The 26,367-nt window shown below is 45.0% G+C and overlaps 2 protein-coding genes, 1 non-coding gene and 1 pseudogene across 4 annotated transcripts; all 4 read left to right on the top strand.

Annotated features, from left to right (window-relative positions):
- The first annotated feature begins 363 nt into the window (after positions 1 to 363).
- LOC130537741 (olfactory receptor 8-like) lies at positions 364 to 1,400 on the top strand (annotated as a pseudogene).
- Positions 1,401 to 4,298: 2,898 nt separating this feature from the next.
- LOC130537571 (olfactory receptor 8-like) lies at positions 4,299 to 6,318 on the top strand. The gene has a single exon (XM_057054485.1). The coding sequence runs from the start codon at positions 4,969 to 4,971 to the stop codon at positions 5,938 to 5,940; it is 972 nt and encodes a 323-aa protein (XP_056910465.1). The 5' UTR covers positions 4,299 to 4,968; the 3' UTR covers positions 5,941 to 6,318.
- Positions 6,319 to 6,646: 328 nt separating this feature from the next.
- On the top strand, positions 6,647 to 6,732 carry trnay-gua (transfer RNA tyrosine (anticodon GUA)). The gene is given in 2 exon segments: positions 6,647 to 6,683; positions 6,697 to 6,732. It is a non-coding gene; the product is annotated as a tRNA-Tyr (tRNA).
- Positions 6,733 to 6,982: 250 nt separating this feature from the next.
- Positions 6,983 to 15,422, top strand: rps6ka4 (ribosomal protein S6 kinase, polypeptide 4). 2 transcript variants are annotated; one of them, XM_057054434.1, is made up of 18 exons: positions 6,983 to 7,839; positions 8,573 to 8,644; positions 8,738 to 8,805; positions 9,110 to 9,260; positions 9,349 to 9,464; positions 9,560 to 9,667; positions 9,747 to 9,824; positions 9,890 to 9,993; positions 10,123 to 10,273; positions 10,352 to 10,513; positions 10,611 to 10,733; positions 10,995 to 11,128; positions 11,215 to 11,308; positions 11,662 to 11,832; positions 12,561 to 12,752; positions 12,912 to 13,071; positions 13,439 to 13,602; positions 13,697 to 15,422. In XM_057054434.1, the coding sequence occupies exons 1-18, from the start codon at positions 7,752 to 7,754 to the stop codon at positions 13,907 to 13,909; spliced, it is 2,349 nt and encodes a 782-aa protein (XP_056910414.1). In that variant the 5' UTR covers positions 6,983 to 7,751; the 3' UTR covers positions 13,910 to 15,422. The 2 variants fall into 2 exon arrangements, with proteins under 2 accessions (XP_056910414.1, XP_056910413.1); XM_057054433.1 differs by having other exon boundaries at positions 6,984 to 7,839; positions 9,744 to 9,824.
- The last annotated feature ends 10,945 nt before the right edge of the window (positions 15,423 to 26,367 follow it).

Genomic DNA, 26,367 nt, shown 5'->3' with positions numbered 1-26,367 from the left:
CATAATTTCCCTGGTGTAGGATGCTTATTTGAGGAAATGTAAACTGGTGACGGTTGTTTGATAATGATGTAATTGTTGAAGGCGCCTGAGTGCTGTTTGTAATCTGGTTTGAAACAAGGATAAATAAATGTGCCATCAGAGGATTATTAGATGGTTGAGCAGAGAAGAAGCTTAATGAGAGCCAGATACCGCCCTTCCTGGTGCAAGTTTATTAAAAGAGTGTTTTGAGCTGAAATCTTTGTCCAGAGGTGAGTGACTCTAGTAATAAAACCAAGTGCAGACAAAACAGCTGTGCAGTCAAGGCTGCATTCAACAGATCTGACCCATCGGACGGCCAGCAGGGAGTCACATCAAGTCCCGGAGAATGAGTCAAAGTTGTGCTGATGCTGTGGTGTGAACTGCTTTCTGGATTGTGCAGGTTTGTGGAGTCGAGCTATGTTTCTGCTGCGGACCGTCTCAAACGTCTCCATCATCATTCACCCTCCAGGCTTCTACGTCGTTGGATTCGAGACGTTTCCCCACATCCGCTTCTACTTCATCTTCCTGGCGTTTGTCTATGTGGTCACGGTGTTCTTCAACTGTTTGCTGATCTACGTGATCGTCTCTAATCGTTGTTTACACACTCCCAAGTTTTTGGCCGTGGTCAACCTGGCTGTCATCGACATTGTCCTGAACTCCACCACCATCCCCAGCATGATCAGGACGTTTCTCCTGAAGGACAACTTTTTCCCCTTCAACATTTGCCTCTTGCAGATGTTCTTCTATTACTCCTTATGAATTTAGAGTCTTTGCGCTGGCGATCCTGGCCTACGACAGGCTGATCGCAATATGCCCTCTGCAGCAGAACTCCATCAACACCCTGCGGAGCATGTCCTGCATTGTGGCCGTGACCTGGTCTTACTCACTGGGCCTCGTAGCGTTCTCAACAGGTATAATGACATGGCTGTCTTTTTGCAAGTCCGTCACAGTGCCGCTACTTCTGTGACTCTGCGCCGACGTTTCGACTCGCCTGCAACGACTACACGCTGCACTGGGCCGTGGCGTCGACGGAACCGTCTTGACTCGTCCGTGTGCCTTTTGCTTTTATCCTGCTGACCTACGCCGCTATCCTGGTCACCCTGTTCTCGATGAAGTCGGTCAACAGCAGGATGAACTCTCTCAGTACCTGCCGTGAGCATGTTATCCTGTTGCTATATTTTATTCCCATTGTGCCACCATTTTCCTCGTCGGCTTTTATGTGCGGGATGATCGAAGCGCCGAGCAGCGCGTCTTTTGAGTCTGTCTCTGCCTCCCTCATCCCCCCTGCGTCAACCCCATAGTTTACTCTCTGAAAACCAAGGAGATTTAAGATCAGAGCCGAGACCTGGATTGAAGAAAACAAAAAGGTGATTATTGAATAATGACATGTCGTCATCTGCGGTTCCGAAGATGTCGTCAGGGTCAACAAAGTCAAGAAGCCGTACAGGGTCAAACAGTAAGTATGAATAGTGCATATAAACATAGAATATTGCATTAGTGATGACATGTTTGAGATAGACTGACTGAAAGACACAAGCTAGAGCAGATTTTAGTTTTGAACTTAGCTAAACAGTTTTTAGTAGAACACGAGGGAAGTTGACAGATACTTTTTGCAAATGATGCAATGCAAAGATTAAATCCTCACTTCTACCATAATTAAAATTGTGCCTGCATCAGAATCGTGTTTTATTATAAATATATCACATGTTTGTTCTATTAATTTTTGGGTAAATATGTAATTTCGATTTTTGCCCATTCTGTCACATCAGCATTTAAATCGATAAAATGTGAAGAGCATTTGCCGAAATTACTGAGAAAACAGCACAGCCACAGCTATCACGATAATCCAAGCACGTTTCTATCATTATAATATTAGAATTTATCAATGTTCATTACTGTATGAGGGGTTTATTTCCCAAACTTTGTCACGTTGAAAGACAATAAAGATACACTGAAAAATATGCGTGTTCTTTTGTTCTTCTCTCAAAAAACCCCCACAACAATGTAATTTAAATGTAAATATCTATCTAACTTGTGTTGCTGGTGCTGTTAATGATACTGGTGGCGCGGTACCGGTACCGGTGCTGCGGTGCTGCGTGTGGTATATAACAGCAGTACCACAGACGGTCAGTAGATGTGAGTGTTTTCTTTAGTTTGAGACCAAAAAGGCGTAAAAATCGCTCATTAAACGTAACTATATATATTTATCGTGTTGATCATCATCATTTTTCTGTAACTATGACCTTCGATAGCAGTTGGGAGAGCGGAGGACTGTAGCGGAGTAACAGGCATCCTTAGGTCGCTGGTTCAAATGCGGCTCGAAGGACATTTTTAAGTTACTGTTTTTACGTCAAAGGCTGCGGAGTAATCAACGGTGCAAGAGAACAAGATACATAAACACATGAAATACATTATTTTTATTATTATGTTTGCAGAAAGACTGATTCAAATCTGTTATTAATGCAGAATAAATGAACCTGGCTGAGAGAAAAAAAAATCATCCAGCAGCACATCGAGGTGGTATGAGAAATGTAGATTTCGTGTCATTGTTCCCCTGAATCCCACGTTGCACATTGTGTGCTGACAGAGTTTATTATCAAAGTGTCTGTCAAGATGTGCACACTCTGCTATAAAAGAGATAGATAGATAGATAGATAGATAGATAGATAGATAGATAGATAGATAGATAGATAGATGGATGGATGGATGGATGGATGGATGGATGGATGGACGGACGGACGGACGGACGGACGGACGGACGGACGGACGGACGGACGGACGGACAGACAGACAGGAGACAGACAGACAGACAGACAGACAGACAGATAGACAGATAGATAGATAGATAGATGGATGGATGGACGGACGGACGGACGGACGGACGGACGGACAGACAGATAGATAGACACTGCTCAAAAAAATTAGAGGAACACTTCAAAAACACGTCAGATGTAAACGGGGGGGAAAATGATCTTGAATATCTTTCCTGATAAAAAGTTGGTGATGTATTAGTAACAAAATGATGTCACATAATTTGATAGAAGTGAAAATGGGGGGGGGATCAAAGACACCCCAAAAATGAAAGTGAAAAAATGATGCAGGAGACTGGTCCATTTTGCCAAAATGTCATTGTAGCAACTCAAAATTATTCTGCACCAGCGTAGCTTCTGACAATGGGTCCAAGGATTAATAGCAGTCAGGGTGCCATTATCTAACCTGTGCATCCTTCCAGGGATATGCCTCCCCAGGCCATCGCTGACCCACCACCAAACCGGTCATGCTGAATGATGTTGCAGGCAGCATAACGTTCTCCACGGCATCTCCAGACCCTTTCACGTCTGTCGCATGTGCTCAGGTTGAACCTGCTCTCATCGGTGAAGAGCACAGGGCGCCAGTGGCGTAGTTGCCAATTCTGGTGGTCTATGGCAAATGCTAATCGAGCTCTACGGTGCCGGGCAGTGAGCACAGGGCCCACTACAGGACGTCGGGCCTTCAGGCCACCCTCATGGAGCCTGTTTCTGATTGTTTGGTCAGAAACATTCACATTAGTAGACTGCTGGAGGTCACTTTGTAGGGCTCTGGCAGTGCTCATCCTGTTCCTCCTTGCAAAAGGAGCAGATACTGATCCTGCTGAGGGTTTTTGGACCTCCTACGGCCCTGTCCAGCTCTCCTGGAGTAACTACCTGTCTCCTGGAATCTCCTCCATGCTCTTGAGACTGTGCGGAGACACAGCAAATCTTCTTGCAACGGCACGTATTGATGTGCCATCCTGGAGGAGTTGGACTGCTTGTGCAACCTCTGTAGCGTCCAGGTACCGCACCATGCTAGCTATCAACAGAGATTTGATCCAAGCCAATAATAACTACAGCAGTAGAACGTCAGTCAGTAAAAAATCAGCCAAAAGAGATGAGGAGGGAAAAAAGTGGCCTCAACCTGGAAAGCCCTTCCTGTTTTGGGGGCCATCTCCTTGTTGCTCCTCTGATGCTCCTGTTTTTGATTTAATTAACAAAAAGCAGCAGAAACTGATTAACAGCCCCCTCTGCTGTTTAACTGACCAGATCAATATCCCAGAAGTTTGACTGATAGGTTGCTATACTCTGATTAAAAAGTGTTCCACTAATTTGTTTGAGTAGTATACATACATATATACATATATATATGTTTCTTTTATTTTAAATAACAGTGCATATATATACTGATCCTGTGTATAATCGTTGTTTATATATATATATACATACATATATAACATATATTATATAACACACACACACACATTATATATATGTTTCTTTTATTTTAAATAACAGTGCATCATCAACAGGCTGTAATTATTTGTCTACATTAAAATCAATCTATAATGGCATTGAAATGGAATGAATTTGATATATAAAATAATATCAGTCATCAAAAATGGATTTCTTGTGAAAATAAATCAGAAATAATTTAAGTTCATGATAAATGTGTATTTTTCCCTCACATAGAGCACCTGTTTATTGTTTTGTTCACACATAATTTCCCTGGTGTAGGATGCTTATTTGAGGAAATGTAAACTGGTGACGGTTGTTTAATAATGATGTAATTGTTGAAGGAGCCTGAGTGCTGTTTGTAAGTTCTGGTTTTGAAACAAGGATAAATAAATGTGCCATCAGAGGATTAATTAGATGGTTGAGCAGAGAAGAAGCTTAATGAGAGCCAGATACCGCCCTTCCTGGTGCAAGTTATTAAAAGAGTGTTTTGAGCTGAAATCTTTATCTCCAGAGGTGAGTGACTCTAGTATATAAAACCAAGTGCAGACAAAACAGCTGTGCAGTCAAGGCTGCATTAAACAGATCTGAGCCATCGGACCGGCCAGCAGGTGAGTCACATCAAGTCCTGGAGAATGAGTCAAAGTTGTGCTGATGCTGTGGTGTGAACTGCTTTCTGGATTGTGCAGGTTTGTGGAGTCCAGCTATGTTTCTGCCGCGGACCGTCTCAAACGGCTCCATCATCATTCACCCTCCAGGCTTCTACGTCGTTGGATTCGAGGTGTTTCCCCACATCCGCTTCTACTTCATCTTCCTGGCGTTTGTCTATGTGGTCACGGTGTTCTTCAACTGTTTGCTGATCTACGTGATCGTCTCTAATCGTTGTTTACACGCTCCCAAGTTTTTGGCCGTGGTCAACCTGGCTGTCATCGACATGGTCCTGAACTCTACCACCATCCCCAGCATGATCAAGACATTTCTCCTGAAGGACAACTTTTTCCCCTTCAACATCTGCCTCTTGCAGATGTTCGTCTATTACTCCTTTATCACTTTAGAGTCTTATGCGCTGGCGATCCTGGCCTACGACAGGCTGATCGCAATATGCTTCCCTCTGCAGCAGAACTCCATCAACACCCTGCGGAGCATGTCCTGCATTGTGGCCGTGACCTGGTCTTACTCACTGGGCCTCGGAGCGTTCTCAACAGGTATAATGACACGGCTGTCTTTTTGCAAGTCCGTCACAGTGCGCAGCTACTTCTGTGACTATGCGCCGACGTTTCGACTCGCCTGCAACGACTACACGCTGCACTGGGCCGTGTCGTCGACCGCATCCGTCGTGAATCTCGTTGCGCCTTTTACTTTTATCCTGCTGACCTACGCCGCTATCCTGGTCACCCTGTTCTTGATGAAGTCGGTCAACAGCAGGATGAAAGCTCTCAGTACCTGCGTGGAGCATCTTGTCCTGGTTGCTATATTTTATATCCCATTGTTCACCATTTTCATCCTCGGCTTTTACGTGCGGCTGATCGACGCCGATCAGCGCGTCTTGAGTCTGTCTCTGGCCTCCTGCATCCCCCCCTGCGTCAACCCCATAGTTTACTCTCTGAAAACCAAGGAGATTAAGATCAGAGCCGTGGCCCTGATTAGAAAAAACAAAATTAAGGGGACGACATTTTAATTCAGCACATGTGTCATCTGCGGTTCCGAAGATGTCGTCAAAATTGTCGTTTAAATTTTGCCTGCATCACAGTAGTGTTATTATTGTATTTAGTATATAGTGTTTATTATTAAATATATCACGTTTGTTGTATTATGTATTGGTAAAAATGTAATTTCGATATTTTGCCCATTCTGTCACATCAACATTTAAATAGATAAATGTGGAGAGCATCTTGCCGAAATTTACTGACAAAACAGCACAGCCACAGCTATCCCAATAATCCAAGCACGTTTTTACCATTTAATATTAGAATTTATCAATGTTCATTACTGTATGAGGGGTTTTATTTCCCAAACTTTGTCACATTGAAAGACGATAAAGATACACTGAAAAATATGCGTGTTCTTTTGTTCTTCTCGAAAAAAAATCCATCTCATACCAAGGTCACACAACAATGCAATTTAAATGTAAATATCTATCTAACTTGTGTTGCTGGTGCTGTTAATGATACTGGTGGCGGTCCCGGTCCCGGTGCTGCGGTGCTGCGTTGGTATATAAACAGCAGTACCACAGACGGTCAGTAGATGTCAGTGTTTAGCTGTCAATGTCTTTAGATTGAGAATAAAAATGCGTCAAGATCGCTCATTAACTGTTTGTATCTCTTGTGTTGATCATTAATTTGAGATGATTGATCACCAATTTAATGTTTTTACTGTAACTATAACCTTCGATAGCTCAGTTGGTAGAGCGGAGGACTGTAGCAGGCTAACAGGCATCCTTAGGTCGCTGGTTCAAATCCGGCTCGAAGGACATTTTTAAGTCAAAGACTGCGCAGTAATCAACAGTATGCATGATTAGAAGGAGATGAATGCTAAATTAATTTGCCATCATTTTTGGAAGTTAGTTGGTCAAGATGTTTGAAAACGTGTCCCACATCATTAGAGTCCCACCAATAACAACAACATCTTGTATATTTGTGTGTTTTTGTGTCACGGTGAACATTACGGACTGTCAGACGATCATGTTCGCCTCTTGTCCTGAAGCTCCGCCCCCACTGATGGATCACGTGACAGACCGTCGCCCAGGTTGTGTTGAGAGCATCCTGATGTTAGCAGCTAGCTCGGCACTGGTAGAAACATGTAATCTTTTTCGGTAATGGATAAATAATTCGTCCTTAGTGGAGAGAAAGAGAAAATGGACTCTGCGCTCTTTTGACGACCCACCATGGCGTGATTGCTTATGTGCGAAGGGAGCAGCTAACATAGCTAACGTTTACTGAACATTAGCGTTAGCTAACATTCAAACTTTGACGGGCAAAAGGAGATCGCAAATCTACGGCAACAGCTGGAATTATCAGGGGGAACTACCCCACCGCTGCAGCAGTAACATCGCCATTAACGCCCTGCAAGTACTGACTCGTAATTACTCAAAGCAATCACTCGTTAATTTCAGTAAATTTATGAATAAAGGTTTTTCTTACGCGAGTAATGCTAACGTTAGCCTCTTAAACTTTAGACATTCGCATTGACAGTAGTTTACATTGCACTAATAGTAACACATACCAAACGACAGCTATACTCTGAATAGATGCCTTACGAGTATTCTGGCGCTGGAAGTCGCATGATATAAATAAAGATAACCAATATGTCAAATGCAGGAGGATAAACTTAACATCAGCTTTGTTAGTACACACAGCTGTCCGTCCGCCTTCTCCACCTTATTCTATTCACCATAATGCGACTGTACTCTAGTCTCTGCAGTTATTAATTCCAGCAGGCTGTGAATATTTAAAAGTTCATCCTAAACCGACTGTAGTTTATTCATAAGTTATGTCTGGGGACGCATCTGATAGTAGTGATGACTCTGATGGAAAAACAAATGAAAAGCCCTGCACCGTCAAACATCAGATCACGAATGGTAAGTCACTGATATTACCAGCTGCCTTTAGACACCCATCCACCCACCCATCCATCCACCCATCCATCCATCCATCCACCCACCCACCCATCCATCCATCCACCCATCCATCCTCCATCCATCCATCCATCCATCCATCCACCATCCATCCATCCATCCATCCATCCATCCATCCATCCATCCATCCATCCATCCATCAATCATCCATCCATCCATCCATCCATCCATCCATCCATCCATCCATCCATCAATCCATCCATCCATCCATCCCTGATAATAATGTAAAAATACAGAAATGGTAATAATAGTGTTTTTTACTTTAGATTTTATATTGTAGATGTATGTTTTAAATAATGTTACACCCCCCTCTGTGAATCAGTTGCGAAGGGTATTTTAACAGGGTCAGAGCATTGCCCAACCTCAGTTCCTCTTTGGATCACTTCTCCATGACTGCATACACTTGTTGCCTCATCAAACAACTGATAAAATCAGCGTTTCAGGAAAAAAACTCTCACACAGTCTCAGAAAGAAGATAACTGGAGCTGGATGAAATCTACTTTATTCAATAATAGATAAGGGCCCGATCTATTAATAGTAATGACTCATTAATTCAGTGGGGAATTTGATTCTTCAACCATTTGATTCTTCAAAGCATTAACTTTAACATTTAAATGCCATTTATTACTATCAACAACTGTGTTTTGGCCTCAGTCTGGTGTCTTTCTGCTGCTAGCTAACCTCACAGGTCACACCGAGAAGGTCGGCATGGAAAACTTTGAGCTGCTCAAAGTCCTTGGAACTGGAGGTAAGTCTCAGTAGTCAAGAGGACTCAAATGTTACAGCTGCGTCTTCCTTATATTCAAGTAAATGAAATGACTGATTATCTGTCGTCTTCTAGCTTATGGAAAGGTGTTTCTGGTGAGGAAGAACAGTGGTCATGATGTGGGCCAGCTGTATGCTATGAAGGTGAGACAACTGATCATGAATCACTAGAAGAGACACGATCAAAGCATTTTATCTCTGTTACGAACCCAAAGAACCCCTGCTTTGTCAGCAATGAAGGAAAACGTGAAGAAATCCTTGACATTAGTGTCTGCTCAGGTGTCAAAGGTTTGGTTACACGTGGGTGTTTACAATTCACAGAACTTCAGTGATACAAAAGCAGCAAACTATCATTCTGGAATGACCACATTCTAGACAGATCCTCAGGTTTTGGTCTTTTACTGTCAGATCAGCAGAGATTTTACACTAAAGCACGTGATCACTTCAGGTGTTGAAGAAAGCAGCAATAGTTCAAAAGGCAAAGACGACGGAACACACTCGAACTGAGCGGCAGGTGCTGGAGAACATCCGCCAGTCTCCGTTCCTGGTCACGCTGCACTACGCCTTTCAGACCCAGAGCAAGCTGCATCTCATCCTGGGTGAGTGATGCCACATATGAATCAACAATTTCTGCATTTTGTGTCGCTGACGTGCAACTTCCTGGTTCTTTCCTGGGCGTGAATGCAGACTACGTGAGCGGCGGGGAGATGTTCACTCACTTGTATCAGCGCGACCACTTTCCTGAGGAGGCGGTGCAGATTTATATCGGGGAAATAATCTTAGCTCTGGAACACCTACACAAGGTGGGTGTTCGCTGTCCAACTTCTCTAAATTGATGGATTTTTTTCTGAATCACTGTATATTGGGACATTTCTTTGTGGTTTTGTTGCGTCAGCAGCTCGGGATCGTTTACCGAGACATCAAATTGGAAAACATTCTCCTGGACAGCGAAGGACACATAGTTTTGACAGACTTCGGGCTCAGTAAGGAGTTTCTGGAAGAGGAGGTACAAAAGAACCATCACAAGCTTCACCGTGCTCTGTCGAGGTTTTGTAGTGATGCATTTACTGGGTTCACTTCAGAAGGAACGGACATACTCGTTCTGTGGCACCATTGAGTACATGGCCCCTGAAATCATCAGAGGGAAAGCTGGACACGGCAAGGTAAGGCGTGAAACTGGGCGGAGCCACCTCCCAGTCGCTTCTTTTACGTTACTTCTCTTCTTCAGTCTGTAGATTGGTGGAGTCTGGGGATCCTGATGTTTGAACTGCTGACGGGAGCGTCTCCGTTTACCTTGGAGGGAGAGAGGAACTCCCAGAGCGAAGTGTCAAAGTGAGCGCACGCAGCATCTCGTTTTAACTCGGAAAGACTCGGGCAAAAGTTGTGTTCAGTTTATGTGTCAAACTGTTTGATAGCGGAGTCTGTGTTTTTGAGTCTCACACTCGCCCTCTGCTCTTTCAGGCGGATTTTGCGCTGCGATCCACCCTTCCCCTCCATGATTGGACACACTGCTCAGGACCTGTTGAAGAAGCTATTGGTGAAAGACCCCCACAAGAGGCTGGGTTCTGGACCACGGGGGGCCGAAGACATTAAAGCTCACCCTTTCTTCAAGGTCTTTATCCCGCCAACCTCTCACTCTTCTGCCTCTTCGTTCAGCAGTTATTTCCATCTGCTTCCTGTTCCCATACAGGGCCTCAACTGGGATGACCTAGCACAGAAGAAGGTACCCAGTCCATTTAAACCAGAGCTCAAGAGTGAACTTGATGTTGGGAACTTTGCCGAGGAGTTCACTGGGATGGATCCAGTCTATTCTCCGGCGAGCACTCCCCCCAGCACTGGGCGTTTGTTCAAAGTGAGTCCCTCAGAAGTGCTCACAGTTTTTCCAGGAAGTTTGAAAAAGCACTGACATTGGTTTTCATCAACTGATATTACTGATCTGTCTTTTCCAGGGTTACTCCTTCATCGCCCCGTCCATCCTTTTTAATAAAAACGCAGTCATGGAAGACTTTGTGGAGCAGATCAGCGCCGATCGACCTGGTGCTGCATCCGTCCAGCGCAGTGCGATGTTAGAGGTACGGTTCTTAGAATTCAGTCTTAGACGCTACCAAAAGGAAATGAAAGGAGACATTTGTTTTGTCTTGTTTATTTCAACAAAACTCTCCGTGATGGTTTTATAGCACGATTTATCCTATTTCAAGGACGAGGCAGACTGCAAATCTCTATCAGCGACATACAGTACATTTCCACTTGTGTTGCACACTGAAGGCGTTTACGCTGTTGTTAGCAGGATGTTACGGCCCAGTGTGACGTCCAGATTTGTCTCATTTGTCCAGGAATCCCAGTTTTTTAACCACTATGAGCTGTGTCTCAGCGGACCTCCTCTGGGCGCGGGCAGTTTCTCTGTGTGCAGGAAATGCCAACACAAGCAAAGTGGGCGTGACTACGCTGTCAAGATCGTCAGCCGCAGGTTAGAGGGCACGTCAGGCCTCATTTTCTGTCTCGGCTGTCTTCAACTCCATGGGCTGATATCTGAGTGCCTCTTCTCTTTGTTAGAATGGAGGCAAACACAAAGAGGGAGATCGCTGCGTTGAGACATTGTGAATCTCACCCAAATATTGTCAAGCTGCACGAAGTTTATACTGACCAGGTACAGTTAGCGACTGGGACACTTGTTCCCCCAAACTAAACATTATCATTGGAAATGTACAAAGATTAGACCAGAGGTGCCCAAATCCAGTCGTAAAGGGTGCTGGTCCGAGGTTACTGTCCTCCGAGGCAGAAAACGCTTCCTCCAGGGACACTGGAATCCCAGGTGAAGGTGTTGTGTACCCGGTAGGACACATAACCCGGCCAGACTGTCAAAGACTGGATTTGGGCACCCCTGGATTAGACTCTGCACATCAGTTGTGCTTTAGGCCATTTTATCACAACCACCCCCCCCCCCACACACACACACCCATGAAATAACCAGTCCTGCTCGTGATTCTTCTATTCTGCCAGTACCACACATATTTAGTGATGGAGCTTCTGAGGGGAGGAGAGTTACTGGAGAGGATCAAGAAGAAGAAGCTGTTTGGTGAGGCAGAGGCGAGCCAGCTGCTGCAAAGCCTGGTGTCAGCTGTCAGCTTCATGCACGAAGCAGGAGTCGTGCACAGAGACCTAAAACCCGAGGTAAACTGCGCTTTCGTGGCTTAACAGAGTTCCCGTGTGACTAGGGGTGCAGTGCCCTTTCAGCTGCAGGTTGGATGTATTCGGCTCCAGCATCATTATTTACTACCACGCTCAAACCCTCCAGCCACAGTCGGCAGTTTTTAAACATTTTCAAGGCCCACGTTTATCTGATATTTAGATGTACAAGACTACTTCTCTACTGTTCCTTGCCTTTTTTGTACGGGAATATTAACAAAATAACATAATAACAAAAACCGTTGAAGTAAATTGGAAATGAGTTATATACAGTGTTTGGAGTTAAAGGTTGTGGAAATATACAGAGGACAGCCCAATGCCTCTGTGTCTGTGTCACTTTAACACTATCATCAAGCACGTTTTGTCATCTTCTGCCGGCTGTGGGATTTAATTAGCTCAAGGACAAGGCTTAAAAAGAGCCGTGAATGACAGAGCGCACCATTAACTTTTACTTGTGCGCGGTATATTTCCCAGAGATGCCCATCATTGTGTTTTATGTAGTTCTCTGAAAATGTTTATTAGGATTCTTCTTTATCTGTTAAGTTTTGAAACGCTTTAAGGAATAGACGGTCATTGATGTGAATCCTGAATCCAGCCTATATAGTCAGGTATGAAGAACCTGTCCTCCTAAAGGTTGCCGTCATCTCTGCGATGTCCTGAAGCTCCGTGTAAAGAGGCAGATGAGATGATGATCACTGCATTTTATCTTGCAGAATGTGCTGTTTGCAGATGAGGGGGAGGACTCCAACCTGAAGGTAATAGACTTTGGCTTTGCCCGCCTGTGCCCTGCCGGGAGCGCTCCCCTGCAGACGCCCTGCTTCACGCTGCAGTACGCTGCCCCTGAACTGTTTGAGAGCGCAGGGTACGACAAAGCCTGCGACCTCTGGAGTCTCGGGGTCATCTTGGTAATTTAGATCAAATCTGTTAATTCTACTGTGGTGATGAGGCTGTTTAGAGTGTTGATGGTGTGTGTGTGTGTGTGTGTGTGTGTGTGTGTGTGTGTGTGTGTGTGTGTGTGTGTGTGTGTGTGTGTGTGTGTGTGTGTGTGTGTGTGTGTTCATTAGTACACCATGCTGTCAGGCCAGGTGCCGTTCCAGAGTGAACAGCGTGGGATGACCTCATCATACGCTGCCGACATCATGCATAAAATCAAAGAGGGCGACTTCTCATTGGACGGGGAATGTTGGAAGGGTGTTTCAGACGATGCCAAAGAGCTCGTCAAAGGTGTGCCATAGATAATATTTTACTCAATTTATTAGTTCCACCATTTGGTTTATACTAGCTAGATACAGTCGAGCTGTAAACTTTTTCTTTCTGAGAACTTTGGCCTCTGGACACAGAAGTAACTGCTGTTCTCTCGCTGTCTTTTCTCAGTAAAAGTGTCTGTTCAGTGTGACAAACAGCTTCACACTGGCTATTAAACAGCTCACAGTCGCCATTATTCTCACCATCTGTGCTGTAGTAACATCAGTGACCGCCAGGTGGCGGAATGTACAAATAAATGATGAGACTATGCTACCTTTCGGCGATAAACACATCGTGTTTGCCCCCTGTCAGCTTTAACCCCTCCCTCTCCTCCCTCTTGGTTCAGGTTTACTCACAGTAGACCCAGAGAATCGTCTGAAACTGTCTGATCTGAAGGAGAATAGCTGGCTGCAGGGTGGAGCCTCCATGTCCACCACTCCTCTGTGTACCCCAGACGTGCTCGAGTCCAGCGGGCCTACAGTCCGTACCTACGTCAATGCCACCTACAAGGTAACAACGTTGTGTAATTCTTTGAATGTTTTTCAAGAACAAACAAGTCAACAGGCGGATTTTGACTTTGGATAATTTGTCTTTTGGTTCTCAGGCTTTTAACCGCGGAAAGAGAGAAGGCTTCTTTCTAAAGAGCGTCGACAACGCCCCCCTGGCAAAGAGACGGAAGCAGAAGATGACGAGCACGGGCGTGGAGACCCGCTGGAGTTCATCCTCTTCTTCATCCTCCTCTTCCTCCTCCTCCTCTGCTTCTGCCACAGCACCCAAAGTGCAGCCAAAGGAACCAGCAACCAAGAAGCACAGCTAGCCTGAGCAGCACAGAGAGGGAGGAGAGAGTGGATCAGCACTGACGGACCCAAAGCCTGAATGAGGCTGACATTAAGATTTCGACTTCCTAAGAGCAGAGACACAGAACCAACGATCTGGCACCTTTTCAGAGGCACTGAAGTCTCTGGACTTGGGAAAATATTGTTCTGAGTGAACTCACTATGTTCATATTTGCCTGTTTTCACTGTGGGTAGGAAACACTGCCTGGCTATAAAGGGAAAAAAGGAGCCATAAATGAGCAGAAGCCATATTTACAGGGGGAGAATGCATTGATTATGCACGGATTGAGCCGCTGTGAATACATTCAGTTTTGCACTTGGTAACGCAGGTTTCACCCATTAATTATAGAAAAAAAAAGAAAAGTCGGCCTCAAGCTCTTTGGAACGTGTCTGGTTTGAGAAGAGAGCTGTTCATGGAGTTTTTCCTCACTGTCTGCAGGCGTTCGTGGTTTTCAGAGAATGTAAATGATGACGTGGAAACAAAAGAAAATTCCGGCTTTTAGAGTTCCACCTTGTGACCTCCGCCACCTGTTTGATTGTGTTTTAACTGCGGGTAAACATGGGGTTCAGTATTACTGGGGGGACTGGGCCGCGACTGGTCTACAGATCAGCGCCCAACAGTAGCAGCTGTGCCACAGTCATGACAGTCGGATTATTTTCTTTCATTCTCTCTGTGAAATGGCTTCATTGTGGCTGTGGAAACTCTCTAGCATGCTAATTTGTGATGATGAACTTAAGTACCAGTTTTATATTTTTAGTATCTTGTTAAGGAGGCGTCACTCCAGTTTTTAATGCTAAAACGCACAGCTGGGGGCTTTGCACTAACAACAGAGCGAATTATCACTGCTCAGCTTGTTGCCAGCTGGGCTGTGGGATTAACCCACCTACGTCCTCTCTACAGACACCGTTCTGAAACATTTGAAGTCTCTTCGGTCGGAATGACGGAACAGAGTGACACTTAATGCCTCTGCGAGCGAGACCTGCCGTGGAAACGGCAAAAACGGTTTCATGTTTTCAACTTTTCTGTGCCATTGGTAATTATGTGTATATCAGACTCCTTTTTTAAATGTTGCACACTCAGTCGATCAGCTACACATATTTCAGCTTTAAAGGTGCTTTCACTCATATTTATTATGTGATTGATTATATTGCCGTGGTAATGGGAGTGATGATTGCATTGGCTCTCGTCGTGTATCAGAAGTGTGTGTATGTGTGTGAGTGTGGGCGGTGCTGGGACGTTTCTCTACCACATGTGCATTACTGTGTATTTTTATTTTCCTCGTTTCTGGCTTTTGCTTCTTAAAGGAAAGTGGTTGTTTGTGAAATTTCGACTTTCCCCGTGTTTTTATGATCGGCGGTGTTCTTGTTTTTAGTATATAAGAGACATTTTCCATCCTTTTTTTAAAAAAAAATTGTGTCACTGATGTAACTGGGATTTGATGTTTGGCACCGTTCTTTTGTGTTGGTGCAGAGTAAAAAAACCAAAAAACCTGATTCCGATGGCCGCCTCTCTGATTGTTGTGATCACTGTGCGCGCTCATTACGTCGAGCATTGTCAGCACCATCTGGGGGGGGGGGCGATGGTGCTGACGGTGCTGACGGTGAGATGGTGAGATGGTGGTGCTAAGTGCAGAGCAGATGAATTATACAGGAGGTTTGATGAGCTTTTCTTTTGAAGAGCCATCAACAGTTATGCAGCCCCTCCTGCTCAGACCTTCAACCGCAGGCGACCCGTAAATGTGCCGCAGTTGGGATTTACAACTTTGGTAACTGTTATTTAAGAATCCTGTCGGTTTCCGGAGCAGACACAAGTTGATTGATCCACCTTTTATCCCTCGCCTATGAACGCCTTCTCAACTCCTCCGGCATTCTTAAAAAAGAAGGCTCTTTTTACATTGTGCGCTGATGATTTCCATCTTTTCACTTCAAACAATAAAGTGACACCCAGACATCCTGTTATAAAGCACTGAATCCATTACAAAAGCGGCGGGCGGGCCCGACCCTGCAGATAACAGGCGGAGTGGCGGTGCCGTCTCCCGCTGAGATTTATTCTTTCGTCAATTCCATATTCATGCCCTTGAAATTCTGTGGCCTGCCTTAAAAAATGTTTTCACCGTATTAATTTTGAAGAGAACGGAACAATTAAGTGGATTGGATTGTTATTTCCCAGCTTGTATTTTGTGGTCGTCACGTCCTGCCCCGCAATCAAATCTGGGAAAAGGGATGGTTGTTGCCAAAGATGTTCTTTGTCAGCGCTTCAGCCGCAGAAATATTAATTCATGAACCAAACCCGAGCGGCTGCTCCAGGAGAAGGCTGTGAAGATGATTTTAATGATTTGGGGAACGTCATTCTTGAGCTGCACCCCAGTTTGCAGCTTTCCTCTTCATAAAAAAATACTGTAAAGATAAATCGCCTTCATTGCCAACTGTTGCCTGACTTTTACTGCCAAACCAACATGACTTTTGACGGCCACATGCCGCCGTAACGACGTCCCAGTGTTGACATGTTTTTATAAATGTGATAACGTAATTCAGCGTTCATAATCCCAAACCTGTCCTCAGCCAAAAGTCACCCAAGTAATATTAAAATTAAACTGTGAAGATCCCCTGCTGACAGAACAGCAGGAGGTCCTCATTGTTTAAACAGTAATGACACTCTCTAACCACTAGGTGGCCACAATCAGTTTCTATTTCTTATATATTATATTAGAGTTCAATGTCAAATCTGCCTTTTTGCTCTCTCCACATGTATTTAAGAGGTTCAGTTTCCTGTTACCTTGCGGGTTTTTTATTTTCAAAAACTGCCTTTTAAATATCTTCTGGTAGATTAAAAACACGGACACGGGTCAACATCATTCGACATCAGACGCACATTTACTAAAGCAATAATCATTTTTGGGTGACTTTCACTTTTTTCAAAGCAATTATTCAACGGAGGAGGGAGGAGACGGACCCAGTCGACACAGTGCAGGAGAGGGAAAGGACACAGAGCCCACCCTAATGATATCACGCCTTCATTTCACGGGATGGGATAATAAATAACATCTTCACACTAAATTTCACCGGTTCTCATATTACCACTCATTACTCTTAAACACACTATAATGAAAAGGAAACGCTCAAGTGAGTCTCCTGCAGCTGTGAATGATGCAGTTGTACAATATTGTTTAGTGGACTGCAAAGGTACCAAACTATGAAGGGCAAAGACGCCAGATAGCGTCGATCTGAGGCCGTTTTGGTTCAATACACACTCGCCAAAGTCTGAGGAAACCCTGGCTTCGCTGTGTCTGCAGCAGCTTTGCAACCGGGTGGATGTTGATATTTGGAGAGCGGCGTGGCCACAGTCACAGGAGAAGACATTACATCAGTGGCCGTGATGCATCCGACGACACAAAAGCAAAGAGGAGCTTGAGTGAGGAAGCGATCGGGGCGCTACGCAGGCTGGGCCATTGATCGCTGGCAGCAGCTGAACTCCCCGCAGAAGCTTCGGGCTAATCAAACCCTCCGCCTCGCATATTCCAGCGTGTGTGCCGCAGCAGCCGTTGGCACCGCCTCGCTTACAAACAGCTGCACTTCCTGAAGGGCAGGACTTCTGTCTCTGCAGGAAGAAGCAAATATTTACTCCAAACCCTCAAACGCCCGTGCGGCTCGAGAATGAGGGCCAATAACGCGGCGGGGAAGGAGCAGCTTTGTTGGAGATGTGAGCTGAAACTATGTTTTGCGAGGAATTAAACATTAATTGGAGAGAAGAATTAAAGTGTCACCTTCAGCAGATTAACAGTTCTGCAGACACCTTTGAAAGTGGCATAAAAGCTGCCTCTTCCCAGCAACAGGCTGCTTCGTCCTCGGAGATGTGATCCACTTACAGCTGTGCACGACCAGGCCCGATGCATCTCCTCAGAGTGTGTGTGCGTGTGTGTGTGTGGGTCTGTGTGTGGGGGGGTCTGTGTGTGGGTGTGTGTGTGTGTGTGTTTTGGGTCTTAGCGGATTTGAGGCCCGTGCTGATAAAAGTGGCGGATGGAAATTTAGAGGCTATTAAATGGTGCAGAATACTATAAATATTTATTTCGTGTTGCAATGCTGCTGCATCAGCTGTGGTGCTGTCCATGGTCCTGACCCCCCCACCATCATCCACCCCCCCACCATCATCCACCCACCCCCCATCCATCCATCCACCCACCCATCCATCCATCCATCCATCCATCCATCCATCCATCCATCCATCCACCCACCCCCCCATCCATCCATCCACCCACCCCCCATCCATCCATCCATCCATCCATCCATCCATCCATCCACCCATCCATCTGAAGGGCAGCTCAGGCAACCCAACAGGTGCTGATTTACAGTTCCTTCCACAGGATGGTTCACTGGCCGACAAAAGGTGTCATCAGTCGATTGTGGAGACACTCTATTGACTTGTGCCGTGTGATGGAAAATGTGTAATATTTTTAGATTGGTGGGTAAATAATGAGAAAGTAAAGATTATGTGACAAGTGCACTTAAAGCGCCACCATCAATATCAGCTCCAAAGGTCAATTCAGTCTTCAGCAGCTGTAATTTTTCCCGTTTTAAGCTGTTGCATCGAAGAGGCTTCACTAACCCACCACATTTCCACTGATTACAGCTTCATTTAAATGGAGTTAAAAATGATTTTTTTTATTATTATTTTTTAAACAAATAGTAATCTTTTAGGAGCATTTAAATGGCTGTTTCTGCCTGAATTGGAGGTCAAAGTGCTGCAATAATGCTCAGCTAGTGTCTCACTGGAGATGGGCGCCACGGTAATGTGGTGCAGCTCCTCCCGACCTTCTTCCTCTTCGGCATCTCCAAATCCTGACTCGTTCTCAGAGACCTTTCACAGGTCAAAGCAGCTAAAAAGAATCTTTTAGCAGCGTATTAACGGCCCTAATGCATCTTCATCAGGGAAGAAAAGGCGTAACAGAGACGTGGGAACATGATGATGCGTTTGTGTTCCTCCTGTGCAGACAGAAAAGTATTTACTCTGTCTTCCTGCTCGCCCTCTCACCTCTCCTGTAATAGACCTTCGGTAACTCACAGAATGGAGAACGTGTTTATTGATTCAGCTGCGGGGGAGGGGGGGGAGGGGTCCTTTTCAATTCGTATAGCATTGAAGCAGCTTCCACTGCCTATTTTACTCCAACACTTCCATTAACCTCACCCTCCCCTCTGGTCACCCATCTCCCCTTATCACCGTCTGTTAACCCCGGCCACTTTATTTTCATCCCATCATTTCTGCTTTGGCTCAGATATGGTCATTACCTCCCCGGGCACGTCCGTCTTTAGGCGTGATGGCGTAGTGATACAGATATGGAGACATTCTTGAGTGTGCAGTTTCAAAAAAAAAAAAGAAAAAGTCAAATCACTGGCATGAACATCTGCAGCGCCGTTTGCGTGCCAGTGATCCACTTTAACAAGCGGAATGTTATAGGTTCAGCTGGCAGCGGTGATGTCATTTACAAACAAAATAATCAGAGTCTGTTAAAAACAGGGTAAATGTCGTCGCAGTTCATGAAACATGGCCGCGGCGCTTCGGTGTTGACGATCATCCGGGCGTGAATTCACGGAGAAGAGGGAACAGGACACACACGCTCAGATCTGCAGGCGTTTGTGTTCGATATGAGTTAGCGGGCTTATCTGCCTCCCCTGCTCTATCTGATCTGCAGGGCCGTGCGCAGTTTATTAAAAATGGAAGTCGTTCTCAATGAGGCCGTAATGCTCAACCCTTTCACGAGATCTTAATGGATCCCAGCCTATCTCCGACAAGGTTAAATGCTCGAGGACGCAGCGAGACACCTTCACAGAGTGGATTACAGGGCGGGTGAATACCAGCTGGCAAACGGACTCAAACAGAACGCTGGGCAAGATGGAGGGGGGGGGGGGGGGTCAGTTTGGTCAGACACAGCTAAACAGCCACGGGCAGGTGACTTGTTGCTACACATAGCTGGAGAGGCTAATGTAACCACCCACCCACCCACACACACACACACACACACCACACACACACACACCATCCCAATTACAGTTTTTCTCAATCACTTTGGTACATTTTTCCAATCATTCTTGCAATTTGCAGAAGATCAAGTGCATTTCTCAAAACAGTTTGAACAAATAGCAAAACACCGTGGATCACCTGCAAAAGCCAGTCTCTTGCTCAAAATCCTTAGTCCATCCCTCAAAAGCAAGTTTTTGTGTCAATATACTTGTCAGTGCCATCAGAATGTTTAATCATTGTGTCATTGTGTACGGATAAGACAGTCAAATTCATTAGTCATGTTGGCAATTGAATAGTGCACTTTGAAGGGACATGTTGATGTAAAATGTGGTTTAGGTGTGATGACAAGTGTTGTACATTTGACCTCATATAATGTATATGTGTAAGATTGATTGGAAAAGACAAGATTCACATTTACAGAATGACTTCTTTATTGGCAAACATTGACATTGCAGTGCGTAAAGAAAAAAAAAAGACAGCACTGCATAACAAAGGTGAAATACAATACGTAAGTAAACATAGGTCAAAAATATAAACATAGGTCATACAGTAGGTAAACAAAAAAATATGAACAACTCCCCAAATTCTAATCTCAATCCTGATCAGCTTCTTCCCGTTCCTGTCTGTTAGGCCACAAATTCTCATCCACGTCACACCTGATGTCCTCCCGTGCAAGGCAGCGTGGATAGTATCTTCTTGCATGCCTAATCCATGCTCTGCAGGAATCTGCAGTAATGTCTTGGCATGCTGCATCCATTGCAGCCAGAAGGGTCACTTGTGTGTGTGGCTCTCGGTCATACACCTTCCACCTCCAGGCTGAGAAAAATTCCTCAATAGGGTTGAGGAATGGGGAGTATGGTGGTAAGAACTCCATCACCATTCTGTTATGGTTTGCGTACCACTGCCTTACTAGGTTTGACTTGTGGAAGCTTACATTGTCCCATATTATGGCATATTTGGGCTGGGCCATATTCTCGGCTGGGCCACCTAGGATATGATCCCTGTACAAGTGTCTAGGAACGCTATTAGACGTTCAGAGTTGTATGGACCCATCAGTGGAATGTGTGTCAGCACACCGTTATCTGATATTGCGGCACACATAGTTATGTTGCCACCCCTTTGGCCTGGCACATCAATGGTGGCTCGATGTCCAATAAGGTTTCGACCCCGTCTTCTGCGCTTTGTCAGATTGAAGCCAGCCTCGTCCATGTAAATGAAGTGACAGGGTGGCTCACTAGCTTCCAGTTCCATCATGCGCTAAATACAGAAGACAAAATGTTATTTTTGGAATTACTGCATTACATGCATTTGCAAAAGAAGTTAGATCAAACGTATATGACATATTGCATCTTCTTTTCTACAGCCATAGCATATGTGCAAATGCCACACTTACAGTAGTGTAGTGTACATCTTTACATTACATTGCATTTGGCAGACACCTTTTACTGTAAACCCAAAGCGACTTACAAACGAGGACATATCTATATATGGTTTTGGAATAAAAGTTGTACCTGGACAAAGTGGTAGCGCAGCTCCTTCACCCTCTCACCATTTCTTTCAAATGGGACAGTGTATAGCTGTTTCATGCGCATGTGTTGTTTTTTTATCACTCTATCAATGGTAGAGATACTGACTGTTTGGATGTTTGCAAATGTGTCGTTGTCCTGCAAAATAGTAGTCTGTATCTCTCTTAGTGTAATGGCGTTGTTTTCCACAACAATGTTGCAGATAGCCATCTCCTGCTGTGGTGTGAAAATCCGCCCTCTACCACCCCTGTGTACTTGTCTTGCAGTCCTATGTGGGAAATAGAAATGTCAACCAAAACAAATTTGAGGAAGACACAATGGCATTGTATAGAGCATCAGTGGAATAGGCTACTGTAATTTTGTATGGGGCATTACTGTATTGACATGTAAATACAGTAAACGCCATGTAATTCAGCACATACTGTTAGATTACACACCTGTTCTCTCTGCGGAAAGTTTGAATAATTGAGGACACGGTTGTTCTGCCAACATTTGGCTGCACCCTTCTCCCCGCTTCAGCCATAGTCAGCCCATGATTCAAAACATGGTCTACAAGTGTTGCTCTGATTTCATCAGGAACACGCATGTGTCCGCCTCTTCTGCCTCTTCCTCTTCCTCTTCCTACTCCTCCACCACGCAGCCTCACCCCTCTTCCTCTCCTTCTTCTTGGCAGTTGTCCTTCCATTGTCAGACATTGTAACTTTCTATTGTGCTCTGGTTACCTATATACTCCCCAGTAGATTGTTCATGAGATGCTCCCTTGAGCTCATTCAAAAAATTGTCGATCATTGGTTGATCAACTCTTTTCATTAGAGAAAGTCTAGATTCACCTGGGAGGAATTTACCAATTTAGATCATATTTACAGACAAATGTCTTATGGAAATGTATATATGCTTGACATGTTATGATGGCTTGGTAAATCATTTTGCATGTGAAGACTTATATGATGAACTATAGCCTAAATGTTTTGGGGAAAGAGACTATTTGATAGATTCCTATAACAAAGCATTTTGATTAGCATGACAAAAGCAATTGATAATGTACGAAAAAAATGAGAATTGTACACAATCATTTGCATGGATGGACAAAAGCATTTGCAATTTGTTCAATGCAATGAGAAACTGCCTTTTTCATCTGCACAAATGGCATGATGATGTGACAATTGAACAAGAACTTTTGAGAATTTCAATTCTGATGTGAGAAATGTACCAAACCAATTGAGAAAAACTGTAACACCCCAAGTCTAACCTAAACTCCAATCTCACCTCAATCTTAAAAACAAGTCATTACTGGTCCTGTGAAGAGCTGAGGATCAGAAATCAGGAGAAATCTTTAACTGATAATGTTTTTATTTTGACTTATATACAAAATTCAAGGGGGTCTTAAAACGGCGTTTCAAACTGGCCCAAAATAAAGAAAACACCCCCCACCCCCCCAAAAATCCTGAGTAGCTGCGTGTTTGGGAGCTGGAAGGCTTTTCTTCCATGGAGGAGGACTTAACCCGTGTTCTTCCAGTCTGTCCAACTTTCTCACTGCCAACAACCTTTTCAACCGCTCTGACGTTAGCACGACACGCTCGTCCGCTCTCCCCAATCGCTCCTCTTCCAGATGAGCTGAGGAACAAAAAGCACAGGTCGAGGTTCCACTCCCACCAAATCAACATAAATAATTCGGCAAAGTGGAAACAAGTGTAAATTAGTTAAAGGTCAGGAGCTCAAGACACAACGGATAAATTCAAAGTTGCTGTCCAAACACAAATCACGTCCCTCCGATGACTCCACTCAGAGGATAAATTCAGCCTCATTAACCAGGAATAAGTCAGAGCAGGGGAATTTGTGCTACAGCTTCACTACATGAGATTATCTGAATAATACATCAGCTTTATTTGCTTGGTGAAGAGTTCATTTAAATGCTTTTGGGATCAGCTGCTCAGATGCAACTTTAATGTTGCATACTCCATGTATAATGAATATAATCTGAACCTGTGCCATGGAAACTGGGCTCAAACTGACATCCTGGCATTCAAGTGCATCTTCAGAGTATATTTGGAACTTTGTTTGAGTTGAGTTAAGCCTTTGCTCCAACCTGAATAATGGAACGTGGGTGTTAGATGTGTATAATGCTCTCATGAAGGTCACATTAATTCAAACATTTCAGCAGTATGAGGACTTGTTGACCTTTGGAACTGTGCTTGTTTGCGTTCGTCTGAATTAAAAAATATATATACCCCATTAAATGAGGCAAAGGTCTGCCATAAACTGAACTACATAGCCTGGAAAAAACAGGTTTTGCCCGGTTGCATCTTTGTAATCGCCACACTACAAGCTATAATCTTCCGCAGTGAACATCTAATGCATAATCCTCTGTTACACAACTGAATCTGGTCCAGTCGCATCCCCGTTAGCAACCCTGAGGTGTAATAAGACGTTCCCGACATCCTCCTTTGTGTTTGAGGTCGGTAGAGTGGCCTGATCCAGCTGCACGGAGCCGCGCCCACAGAAACCCCCAGACGCACAAGCAAAAGTTTTAGAAGCAGCTACCAACAGGCAGGATCAAGAAGATAAAATAAAAATGTGTGCTCTCGTTAAGAAGACAGCGAAAAGCACTTCATTAGATTTAGTGTTACACTCAGAATATGTCTCATATCTCTGATGAGAGTTTCCGTGAGCGGAATCTATTTGGAGAGGGCGAATTAATGAAATTACAGTGGATCAGGCCGGACTGGCCAGTTTGCCTTTTAGGGCACGAAGCTTTCAAAAGGCCAACCTGCCGTGCATTATCATGTCTATCTGTGATTTGGGTCAAGCTCTTGTTAATGCACCGGTGCTGTTACAGGCCCTGGCCCAAGAGCAACGGCAGCACGCTCTTTTCCAGGGTCTGTGCAGCCACTGATTTAGTCTCAGCCGATATTCCGGCACCAGGATACCTGCCGTCGTCTCTCCGGCCTCACCGCAGCGCCATCGCCGGGGGCAACATACATGAAGCCGCTGGAGGAGACGCGGGGAAGGCGGTCCTGCGCGCTGGCGCACAAACTAATTACCAGGGAAATGCTTGAAACGCCAAGTGCAGGAGGAGAGGTGGCTCCACGTGCACGCGCGTGTGTGTCCATGTTTGTGGGCACGCGGGAAGATGGAAAACAAAGTGCTGCTGGGGCGATAATGCACAACGGAGGAAGGAATCTGCACGGAGGGAGCTTCATTATTAATTTAGCAGCTCCTCTCGGTGATTCTCCTGTTCCTTGGCTTACTTGCATAATACAGATCCACACGGCTCCCGCACGGAAAACCTCCCCTGGTCGGAGATCAGTATCACCCTCCGTTTCATAACACACATTTAGTTCCAGCCAATGATGAGTCGGCTGCACACTGGTGCTGCCCGACAGGCTAAAGAGTGTATTGAGGCGCTTCAAGTAGTCCCAAGGACAGTTCAAAACAGGAAAAGGTGTAAATACTGTATCTTGAAAAAGATCCCCGATTTAGATTTCGGGGACGTGGCCCACAGATGACGAGCGTCCCCTGCCTTCGCCCGTCCAGTTTCATGTTTTCTGTTTTTATTTTTCCCCCCAGAAGGGGCAGAAGAGTCTTTTCAACGCAGATTTCCGTCGCGCTTTGCTCGATTTAGGCCTCTGTAAATGAAGGCGAAGCGGGTTAAAGCTGTGACCTTGATGGCGACCAGCTCCGGGGCAGATGTTGCTCTGTGCGTGACAGATGTGGAAGGTGTGACAGTCATTCAACAACAGCGGCTACCGGCGCTATTCGGGCAACTTGGCAGGGATCCACTGACTGCATCAGGGAGCGGCGCGGAGCTCTGACCTCCTGGCTAACTTTAACGCTCGTCTCCCTCCACCTGCCATCAGCAATATTATGCAGGTGAGTGAGGAATGAGGTCGGCAAGGGAGGACAGGGACAGATCACGGATCAATACCTGTCCTCAGATTCTCTCACCTGGACTTGTCAAGTGTGGACAGCATGGCATTGCTATAAGCCTATATTTCCGCTCAGTCTGGTCAAGAAAGGATATAAAGTGTTTGCTGGATCTAAACGCTGACGTTGTCAACGTGTGACGGTAACTCTATTAAGAACGACGTACCTTAAAGCATCATCCAGCCCGTTCACCCATCTTCGCAGTTCTCTAAATTCAATAATTAATTATGGACCTGCGGCTCTAAATTATTCATCAACAATAAACCTGTGCACTTTTGAACCACGGGCACCTCAGCCTTTGGTAGGCAGTGAATGATGATGAACGAGGTGTCGGGACTCTCCCAGTGTACAAACACATTAACAGGAACGTAACAACGGGGATGAAATAACGTCTTTCCCGGCGACGTCCTTTGCAGGAGCCTTCAGAAAGGGTGTCGCGTTGCAAAGCGTCTGTGACCTCAGCGCACACTGATGCCTTCACTGACATTAGGGAAAATGCAGCAACTGTATGTAATAGTTAGGCGCATTGACGTCAGCAGGTCAACACCATTGGTGTGCAGAGAAACTCATAAAGTGCGTTACTATGACAACCGGCAATCACCAGTTGTCTTCCCATTAGTGGAAGCATTAGTTCATAGATTCAAATTCAATAATAATGATAGCTGTCATTTTATTTCTGTTTTTAAAGTGAGTTTCGTAGCACCGCTAATGACCTCTGGCATTTTAATGCACTGAGAGAACGGCTAATAAGAGAGAGGGGGAGTCGTGCAACACTCTGGGTTAGACGTTGAGGCGCCCGGAGGTGCACCCAGTGTGGAAACCAGTGATGTGGAGACTTCACGATAAAGCGGAAGCCGTGTGCGTAACAACCCGACGGCCCTGCAGAATTCAAAACCAGCAGAAAAGTGAAGCTAATCTGCTAATGAAGCTAATCTTTGAGGGAAGGTGGGAAGGTTTTTGTTGGGTTTATTTC

The sequence above is a fragment of the Takifugu flavidus genome, chromosome 14, assembly GCF_003711565.1.
Source record: "Takifugu flavidus isolate HTHZ2018 chromosome 14, ASM371156v2, whole genome shotgun sequence".
Lineage (NCBI taxonomy): Eukaryota > Metazoa > Chordata > Actinopteri > Tetraodontiformes > Tetraodontidae > Takifugu > Takifugu flavidus.
This window is presented reverse-complemented; position numbering and strand designations above follow the sequence as displayed.